This window comes from Haliaeetus albicilla, chromosome 27 (genome assembly GCF_947461875.1).
Source record: "Haliaeetus albicilla chromosome 27, bHalAlb1.1, whole genome shotgun sequence".
NCBI classification, from domain to species: Eukaryota; Metazoa; Chordata; class Aves; order Accipitriformes; family Accipitridae; genus Haliaeetus; species Haliaeetus albicilla.
The window spans coordinates 4925745-4936988 of record NC_091509.1 but is presented as its reverse complement, the minus strand read 5'-3'; the positions used below and the strand labels follow the sequence as shown (position 1 = coordinate 4936988).

The 11244-nt window shown below is 39.4% G+C and overlaps 1 protein-coding gene across 1 annotated transcript; it reads left to right on the top strand.

Annotated features, from left to right (window-relative positions):
* FOXI1 (forkhead box I1) lies at window positions 1-2611 on the top strand. Its single transcript, XM_009922270.2, has 2 exons — window positions 1-574; window positions 1600-2611. The coding sequence occupies exons 1-2, from the start codon at window positions 1-3 to the stop codon at window positions 2151-2153; spliced, it is 1128 nt and encodes a 375-aa protein (XP_009920572.1). The 3' UTR covers window positions 2154-2611.
* Window positions 2612-11244: the final 8633 nt, after the last annotated feature.

Genomic DNA, 11244 nt, shown 5'->3' with positions numbered 1-11244 from the left:
ATGAGCTCCTTTGATCCACAAACGCACTCTCCGCCACGCTGCAGCCCACAATTTCCAAATATTGGTCAAGAACCTCCAGAGATGAGTATCTACTATGAGAACTTTTTCCATCCACAGAACATCCCTAGTCCACAGCGACCGAGCACCTTTGAGACAACGGATTACAACACCACTCCCAATCCTTATCTCTGGCTAAATGGACCTTCTATTACCCCACCACCATATCTCCCAGGACCCAATGCCAGTCCCTTCATTCCTCAGTCTTACGGGATGCAAAGGCAGCTCTTGCCTAACATGCACGGCTTGGGAGGAACTGACCTTGGCTGGCTTCCTCTCCCATCCCAAGAAGAGCTCATGAAGTTGGTTAGACCACCTTATTCCTACTCTGCACTTATTGCCATGGCTATCCATGGAGCACCTGAAAAGCGGCTGACTCTCAGTCAGATCTACCAGTATGTGGCTGACAACTTCCCATTTTATAACAAAAGCAAAGCTGGCTGGCAGAACTCCATACGGCACAACTTGTCTCTCAACGACTGCTTCAAGAAGGTGCCCCGAGACGAAGATGATCCAGGTATAGATCTCTCCCCCTCCTCCCCCCAATTAAACCTAATTAATTTTAAAACACCTAATACATTTTAAAGAGACATAATAGGCTAGATACAGGACATACATAGTAGCTCTTCTACTTTTTTCATAGGTCTGAATTAGAAGGCAGCTATGCATAGTTGAGGTCTGAATCAGTGCTGCTATTAAACCTCTGCAGGGAAGGGGATTCTCCACTGCTCTAGGTCTTCCTGAGAATGGATCAATGTGCTGAGCATGAGGCTCAGCAAGCACAGGAGAAGTCTAACTGAGCAAGTCACATTCAAAACCCATTTGGTGTAATGCATATGACTTGTCGAACTTAACTGGGAATTAATGGAAAGGGGATAAGGCAAACTCAGATTTGTCAAAGAAATCAGTAGCTTTAAGGAGTCAACAATAATTCTCAAGAGGAGAGCAGGCTGCTTTTATTTTGTTTGTTTTAAATAGCATTTTGCTTGGAATCACACCTCTGCTGTTTCTAACTCCTTGGCTGATACGCTGTCAGATTGTTCCTTTATTTATTGTTTTCTATCAATAGCTGTTAAGAGCCATTGGGAGCATTTAAAAAACATTCAACTATGCTGCCACAGAGGGCCAAAAATCTGGTTCTGTCTTGTTAGAAATCTATCCTACCCCACTGAATCTGGAGGAGCAGCCCAGTATGGGATTTGATTACTCCCTGCTGTAAATTCAGAGGACCAGCTATGTACTGAAAACTTTCTTCCCTCACCAAGAAAAGAAAAGAAAACATAAAGCCCTCCCACTGGCTCCATTTGTAGTTTTACCTGTGTGAAGAGTCAGGGCTAAAGGATATAGCCCAAAACTTTATACTTTTTTCTGAATTCAACAGACTTCTGCTTTTGTGTGATTAAAAAATACATATGTTTTTTGCTCATGCAATTGTTTTGTTTCTGTGAAATGAGAGAAACATTATAAAGCCCTAGAAGACTGCTCTTTCTAGTCTGTGTGCATATTTTTAAACTAAAAATGTGATTTTGTCCCCTTTGACAGGAAAAGGGAATTACTGGACTCTGGACCCGAACTGTGAAAAGATGTTTGACAATGGAAACTTTCGCAGGAAGAGGAAAAGGAAGTCTGACATTGGGGCTAGTGCTGCCACTCTTGCATCTGAGAAATCAGAGGATAGTGCACTGGCTGGCAGCCCCAAAGCTGTAGAGCATCAGGATATCTTGGAAAACTCATCACCTGGGACTGACAATTCACCTGAGAAAGGATCTCCATCTCCATCTTCCAGTAGCCCATGCCTCAGTAACTTCCTCTCCAGTATGACTGCATATGTTAATGGCTCTAACTCAGGGAGCCGTTCAGTGCCTTTAGGACTCAACTCTGAGCCCATTGACAAAATGGGACAGAATATGGTAGGCTTTAATTCCTACTCTCCAATCTCTAATATCCCCACTCATGGTGTGGGAGAGTGGTCCAATTCCATGCCTTCTAGCCACCTTGGCTACAGCAGCTCTGTGCTCAACCAGTTTAACAGTCATTTTTACAGCAGTATCAGCACAAACAACACGCTGTATTCCAGGGAAGGAACAGAGGTTTAAATGAAGGATTCTAAGACACCCAAGTGTAGCTATTTATGAGAGGAAATTATCTATGGGCTGATGATTAGTGTTAGCCTGTTGTCTTTGGGACCCCCACTGCATCCTACCTTCTGACAGCCGCAAACTTGTTACCCATTATAATTATTCAAATCACAAACACTCCACATTCGGCAGCTCCACTTAAAAAATCAGGGATCATAACAGCAAGAGTAGTGAAGAGTTTTCCTGAGACACTGTGCTTGTATTGCTGCTAAGCATGGTCCTCTACAGACATCCTTGAGAAGTTACTGTTTGCCTTAGGCATGAAGTTTTTTCTGGCATGGTACTAATATTGCTATGCTTTTAAAGTGCTAAAATAAATGTGGTTATATCTCTAAATATCCTCTCTTGCTGATATAGGCTGCCTGTACTAGACATTCTTTAACAAGTTCTTATTTGACCAAAGCTCTTCTGAGACATTGAAGGGTCCATAATAAAAACTACTGTATAGTGAGTAACAACCAACACTTGAATGGTGAGTGCTGTCTTTTTGGTTTTCTCTCATACTAGTGCGTATATTTTCTAAATTTTGATCCCCTTTCAACCCCAAGGGGAATATGGCTATGAAGCAAACTAGCATCATCATGGACACAAGAGTCATTCTGAAACTGAAGGGAGGCATAACAAAAATCTAATGGAATTGTCTTCTGCTGATGCAGTTGGATCTTAATGTTTTCAATTCTAATTACAGGGTCAATTTTTTTTTTTTTTGGGGGGGGGGGGGACGGGACACCTTACACATGCAATTCTATTCACGTAAGGAAAACAGGATTTGTCCTGAATATATACATAGATATATTTACTACATGTGTTTTCTAAGAAGAAAACACTTTTGTTCCTTCTTAACATTCTACATGAATCATTTCTACTGACTAAAGAATTTGAATATTGGGGGGGGGGGGGGGGGGGAAGTAGAAAGTTTAACTGTCTCTGAGTTTCAATTTCAAAGGCTGGATCTTTCAAAGTATCAATTGCAGATATTGTGAAAAGTCCCTGTACTGTATTTTTTTTTTCATTTTGTAAAAGTCCATGCTGTTTGTCCTTGTGTAAATATTAGAAATAATGCTTATTTTTCCTACACTCTACTGTAGCCACAAACAAAATTTCAAAATATATATATTTTTTCAAACCAAGACTTGAGTCAAGTTCCACATATATGTAGACTAATGTCTCAAACTGGATAGCCTGCAGCATACATAGATAGACAGCAAGTTTAACTGTTCACATCTGGGCACTGACCAGACTTTTGGAATGATAGAAAATGCATTATAATAGATACCATTTTGTCTTGATTTTTTTTTTAAACTCTACATGGGTATAGTTTTGTTACAGGCCACTCCAGAATAATTTTTAATAAAGTATTTGTATAGAATAGTGTGTACCTCTGTGTGTGTGTGTACTATACTACTTATATCTTTAAAAGTCTCCTTAATAGTTTGACTTGAGCAATTTGCATGAGGAAAGAGTAGTGTAATAGTCACAGAAGGTCAGAGACTGAGATGGCATATGTCTAGGTAATCAAAATTTGCATGCCTGAGGAATATAATTGACTGCTATTATGCAAAATACTATCACTAAATAAAAATAATCCTTAGAGTTTCCCTGCTGGAGCTAAGTGGTGCTAATCATTTAAAATTTCAGAAACCAGACTATATTTTCACATGCCAATTGGCCAATATGACTGCAATCTTTTCTGCATTCTTATTTATTATTTTGGGGTTTTATGTTTAAACATTTTCACTATCAAGGCTGCCCTGACTATTCATAGTTTTGTACGCACTACGATAAGTTCTCACTTGGGAGATGAAACCTACCTACATTGCTAACATTGTTGCTTAAGAAAAAAATAAAATGACATTCTGGTGGTGTCCTTCTGCTATGACTGTAAGTTTCTCTGAAGTCAGGCACATGCTGAGGCCTGAGCTCTAACTCCTGCCCTCAGAATTTTACAGCCCTTCCAAGAATCTCAGCCCTGTAGGTTGGCCATAATATGCCCTGCAACTCAGCAGCTGGCAGCATTTGTTATAGAGAGACTTGCTTATGGCACAACTAAGAAACGCATTCAATCAGTGCTGTTATGTCTTGGATTCAGAAGACATACAACAAATTGTCCAGAAATATAGTTCCTGTGGAGTATATAGTTCACAAAACTGAGAGGAAATTGATTTTTTTAGTACTGAAATGGAAAATGTTCCGTTATGGACTTACAGAGCAAAAGTGTGGGGAAAAATAAGGTGCAAATTATACTAAGAAGAATGATGTTGCTAAACAACAGCAGACAGTAAAAAGCAACTCCTTTGTCACTCAGAATTTTGTTTGACTCTCCTAGTTTCCAGTCCCGAATAATAAAAAGAAATCCATACAGGTATGCAAAAGGACAAGAGTTTGTGTCTCATTGCATCCCAGATGCTATCAACCAAATACGGCTTTTGTCTTATGCATAATGAGGAAGTGCTGCCAAAATGCCAGTTCTTCACAGACAAAGGTAAGTTTTCCAGTGGGTTCCCTAACCACAGAGATTAACTAGCTCCCCTGCAACCATTCACCTGGCTTGACACATCAGCTCAGTTGGTGAAGCTGGTGTTCAAGGAGGAGTGGAAAAATGATTGCATACAATGTAATCTTATTTCTCCTCAAAACAGAACTAATTTGTAATGAAACAAATTAGGAGGACTCTTCTTCATCTGTATTTTTGTGTTTTTCAGAGAGAATTGGTTTTGATAACCAGCCATATTTATACATTCCCGGAGTTACTGCACATCAGTCTAGCACCTGCCAGGAAACTTAACTACTATTCTTACATGAGCAACAGCACTGCTCTGTTGAAGGTAATGCTCCTATTCGTGTATTTTACCAATATAGTAAACATATGGCTTTTGGAGGCAAAAGCGTCTGGTTTTTAGGGGTAGGTTTTTGGCTTTTTTTTGTTGTTTTTAAGTATGCTATTAAAGAAGCAGTTAAACTAGGATCTCTAACTAAAATATATTTAAAACACTGCTGATCTGTACAGACCTATAGTCTGATTTACAAACATACTTACTGACTGATACTGCTTGAAAAGTGAATTTGGCTACAAGAAGTCTGAGCAGTTTTGTCTTTAAAGATTCTTGATTGATTGATTATTTCATTCTTAGAGTGTGTTTCATGCTGAGATGCAGCTACCTTCACATACCACTGTGGACACTGTGTTCCATGACTCTGCAATTATTTGTTCCTGGTTTAAATGTTGAGTTAACTCTTAAAGGCTGCTCCCATCTTACCACAAACACATCCAGCCCTAAAGTGGTCAGAATAGGTTACTGCTTGCTTTCCTTCTGCCACAGTAAAACTGCAAATATTAGAAGCCTTTACTGGTCGGCAGTGTGTCTTGACTAATGATAAATGAGTAATGAGTTCCTACATATGTCTGAGGTATACTGCTGCTGAATGCCTGGGGCTGCTTCACTGTCATTGACCTCATTAGAAACACCTTCCCTGGGTTCTTATTCCACAGTTTCCTGGTTCCATGTCCTGGGTCTGCAGCAGTGGAGTCTGTAACTCTTCAGCCCCTGGCTCTAGTACCAGGGAGGGTGTTGAAACCTAAACCATGTTAGCAATTTGGGGTTTCACAGCAGAGATCTGGGCAAACAGGGATCCCTTGTACCACAGCCTCAGGGTTGTTCCACCTAGTCATGGGATCAGTTGCAAACCGTGGAGTCCTGCAATACAAGGTGCTGCTTTAGCTGAGAACACAGAGCTTTCGGGGTCCTTCATACCCCAGCAGTCCAGGTAGAGCCCCATCTGCAACTCAAGAAATTTTGCTAAACCTGTTACTCTGTGAACAAAATGTTTTGTAATCAACAATCTTTACATACAAAAAAAACCCCCAATGAAACAAAAAGACCCACTAGATTTAAGCAAAATGAAGCCACAACAAGGTAGCATAAATGTGAGACTCACTCATCTGCCAAATCCAAACCAGTTCATTGATCAGATAATTGCAGGCAGCTTAGAAGAGTACACAGGAGCAACATTAGATGCAAAGTTTGCACTAATGATGAGGATACAATGGAGAGCTGTTAGCAGTAAGATCTGCTAAATCTCTTGTTACAGTCAATATGCAGGAAATGTAATTATTCTGCATGGCAACTTACTCTGTGCTTCATGTTTATTTTAAGGGCTAAGCTTGTTGTGGAGCTTTTTACTGGATTAGGCAAAGTAGTCAAAGATCATTCTATGCTGGTACTTTATTAGTGGTAATGGTTTGCCTAGATTATGAATGCAGGGTTTAATATTAATTTTGAAGCTGCTGCTTCACTGTTCTGGCTGCATGTGAACTTTCCACCACTCAGCACCCTCTCCTGTAGGTGGTTAGTGCCTTGATAACTCTACCTGCACAAATGCTTAAGTCATCATTTCTTACTTTGATTCAGTCAGAGTGAACCAGGCTCAAGAAAAATGCTACTAAGACTTGCTAACATTAACCTAAATAGTTTGTGCTGAATCAGTTCTGTGGTGATTATGATAAGAGACTTCTGTGTGCAGATGCATCGTACTTTGTGACAGACTGCAGGGGTGGGGAACGGAACCTTCCCCGTTTCATCAGTGGCAAGTAACAACCAGCACACACTGCCCTGTGAAACCATTTTGTAAGAGAGAGGAAAAATTTGGTGTGGCTATTGCAAACCATGGTTGCTTTCTGTAAACAATGGGAGACTTCTAAATCACACACTAAAAAAATCTGAAATGCTGCAGACTCTTCATGCAGTGATGAACACTCTTTCAATGCTCGGTAAACAATTAGCAATATAAATGTCTGATTATTGTTTACCTAGTTTTCCAAATGTAGTATGACCTTCTTAGTTCTTTGATCATGTATGAAACAATATTTGAAAAAGAAACTGCAGGACACTATGCAAAGTATCATTAAAAGAGTTTGCACATACCTTAAGTTTCATTCATACCTGTCTTATAAAGCAAACGTCTAAGATTGTAATATTCTTACAAAGTGGAAGAAGAATAAAGCTAGACCACAGGGCTTAAAGATTTGTATTTAACTTGTAAGATTCTCGAATGCCTGACCTTCCAGATGATAAACTGATGAGAGCTTAAATGTTACTCCTTGTTCAAAGATGACACCAAGAGGCGTGGTACAGGTATGCTGTAAAGGAAAATCACATTCCAGTCCTGCCAGTATTTACTTCTCCAATAAATAGCAATGGGGATTTTGCCAGATACATTCTAAATTACAATGCAATAACCTTTCTCTTGTGATGGGATACATTATGAAATTCTTCACTGTTTAGTAGAGTCAATAGTTTCTTTGTTGCTTCATGTGAAAACATTCCCAGGTGAGGAAAATAATGAACTTCTTCCGAGTAGGTTTGCCAATTCATAACACTGCCCATTTATGGCACTTTACAGCAATCCTTACAATTGTTTCCAATGGATCTTGGAAACAGCTGACCCAGACCTATATGATTTTTTACCTACGTACCCACACCTCAAGATCTGTAAAGTATGATCCAACAGCCTGCTGTACGCTTCTCCGAACCTGTAGCTTTCCCCACTTTATGTGCTGACAGCTGCAAGAATCTGTATTGCTGTAGTCCTGGAGGTATTGCTGTTAAGTACATCTCAGTTGGTACTTGTCATGTGCTAGAAACCCGCAGGGCTGTCAGTACCTGGGCAGAAAGACATTTAAGTTTTTCTTATTTATATTGCAGATCTAGTTGTAAAGTGGTAAGGACTTTTGTCTACCCAAACAACCCTTCCTGAGTGGACTTGCACAATATACTGCCTGCTGATATCCTGGGCAAATTAATTTTCAGAATACCTCCCTAAAACAAATTTTTGTGTGTCTTGTGTTGGCTAAATTGCAATATAAATTATGCTTTACCTCAGCTTGTTTTTGATTCTTTTTAAATCCTAAAAGCATTCCTCTCCAAATCTCTTTGCATCAAACTATGGTTTTAGCCTTGTGCAGCATATGATATCTGCTGCCCTTTAAAAGCAAGGCAGCAGGTCAAGCCAACTCTACAAGTAGCTAATCCTAATTTCTAACCTGCATGCTACTCATTTCCTATTCAAGTTAATTGGTAAAAAAACCTATTAATTGTTCCTTTGACAAAGATTCCTGATAAGATCTTGGATTCTTCTTCTTTCATGGAGTGGTCTTGCAAAGCACCAAGAACTCCAACTCCTTTCTATTTAAACTGAAACTGGAGAGCTCAGCTCCTTGCCTGTTAAACCAACACTGACTGACTGATGCATCTCACCCTGCACAGTACACCACCAACGTGTGGGCATCAGAACCCCTCTTAATGCTCTTCAGCTTCAGAAGGCCTCTGCACGTACACAGTAGTGTGCTGGACTGGGGCCTAATGCAGTGATTAACTGATGGATTGTTTTTCCTGATTTTTCTTTTACAATGATATTTGTATAAACCACTCTAAAATGCTTTCCCACTCACTGAAATTTTTCTCCGCTCAGAGAGATAAATGCTGTGTTTTGTCAGAAATGACCACCAGATGAGCAAAAATTGAACCTGTTGCCTGCGTAGTCCTTACCAAAATCTAGTGTTGGAAATGGTATATGGAAATCAGATACTTAATTTTCTATTTGTAGTAGCAGAAAATAAATGAATGGAGAGCTGAAGAATCTTCACAGGTTTGTAAAGCACTTGTAGGGTGTGAGTGTGTGTGGCAGAGCATATTCATAATCCTTTTTTTTTACATTAATAAGATCTTATTTTCAACTTCTTTTGCTCTTCCTTTTTGTGTTCTTGCTCCAGCAATTTTACAGCCACCAGCTTTTTAGTTTACAATTTTATGTCTCCAGTTGATGTTAGGCATCTGATTCTTAGCATGCCCATGAATCAAGCAGGCCATCTAACTGCTTTTATTTAAATTAGTAGCACAAATATCAAGCCAGAATTGATCTGATCTTTTATCCCTTTTTGAACTTGACAAACAGTATTTTTTAACCTCTTACCATCACTGGAACAGTCAACAGAACAGCTGAATAGCATAAGCCTGAGTCAATTTTTAAGATAAGCACACAAGTAAACACAAACATGCCAGGAAAAAAAAATTGTTAAGGACATGCTAAATTACACCAGCATCTTCTTGGTTCATGCCACAATGCTTACATTTTTTTCTGAAATTATTTGTATCTGTCTCCCATCTGTCCCTCTAATTGTTCTCATTCTCTTACTGTTGATTTTTAGTCTCAGGTTTAGCATAGGATGTATGACAGTTGCTAACCAGCTCCTCTTAATTCAAAGCAGCAAAGCAGTTACTAGTACATAGGCTCTTAGGTGGTGCTTTCTATGCTGTATAATTATAACCTTTCTGCTAGGACAGATGTACCCATGTTACTTGTAATCCCATGGAATCACATCTCTTCAACAACCACAGAAAAGGAGGTATTATAGGTATATATTCTTCTCCGACTCAAAAAGATCAGTGTGAGCAGGTAGTGATGCAATCCTAAACTACTAGAACACCATATAAGTGAGCTCCTAATCATTTTGGTACCAGCTAAAAGTTTCTGATCCATATAAATGAATTTCCTATACTGTCCTTGCCATATCTTAATTTACCTAACAGTATTCTAGCTCCCCGGCTGGGTTTCCAAATTTAAGTTTAGGAGCTATGCTTATTAACCTCATGTCCTTAAAATATAACATCGCATTGCTTTCACCTGTTAAACATGCATTTCATACGAAGTGCAATTGTAGTTCAGTGTCAGATGAAGCGGGGAACGTGTATAGTTTAAATATCATCATGGGCATGTAGGATTGCCATAGTAGACTGAAACAGATCAGACCTGCAGTTAGTGGGGCAGCACATTCACAAAACAGCCAGAGTCAAAAGTCACAAGGGAAAGTACAGGAGGCAGTGCAAAATCAGCTACCTCAGTTCATACAATCATAGAACCAGGAGGCTAGGAAATTCTGTATGCATGCATTTTGGTCACAGGAAAATAAATAGCTTATGCAGTGTAAGCTGAGTGCATTTTAAATGATTGCCAAAACAAATAGTGACCTCTCTCTGCTGCACAGTTTCTTAATGTTGGAAGTGGTCCTTCATTTCTGCTAAATGTTTCGGAGGCAATCTGAAGGGAGCACCTTAACTCTAGGTTGACAGAAGCTTTCTGCATTTAATGTCTTTTAGATTTTTTTTAAATGTGCTTTCACTATGTGACAAAGACTGCCAACAATATTCTTCAAATCTGAGGCATGCTTTGGTTAAGTAACTGCCCTGAACTGTTGCTACTGCTCTCATTCAATCCTTTCCAGCCAAAAATCTCTCCTGCTGCCTCCCAGTTACAAGTTATGAGTTACAGTAATTAGTTCTCCTTGCTTCTGTTCCTCTGACAGATTCCAGAAGGTAAGTAAGGTAAGCAGATGCTAAGCAGGTGTTAGCATCAAACTCCACATGTGTAGTTCCAAGAGGTAAAAAGAGCTAAACCTTGGCATGCTGATACTTTCCATGAAGAGCTGTCAGAAGCTCTGATGTAACTACATGCCACATCAAGAGAGTTTTTCCCTGTGTTTGAAATTGTGTCTAGGTGACATATGATATCAGCATGTCCAGCTGGACTAATAACATGCTTTTACTCCTGCAAAGCCACCAATTGCAGAAGCAATCTGCTCAACATCATCACATCAAAAGTTTCAGGGCAACATTACACAGATAGTAGCTAATTATACATTGCCCAATAAATGACCTGATGTATGCTTCCAGGCAGCACATTGAAAAGAGACATTTGTGTCATCAGGGAAAACTTTTTATACTTATACATTCTGTGTAGAGGTTCATTTAGGACTCAGAATTTCCCTCTTGTCAGGATGTCAAGAAACAAAGAAATGGAGGTTATTTGGAGTGCAGCACAATGAGAGATACAAAGCTGCTGAGTTTATTTCTTTTTGTTGCCTTTGTAGAGGTGTAGATTTGTTGTGGCAAAGTATCAGTAACACAGAGCAGTAAGGCAATACTGATGTGCCTTACAGCTCAGTAGCTATTTTATGCAGTTGCTTGAACAATGTGTTCTGACATGAGCACCTTAT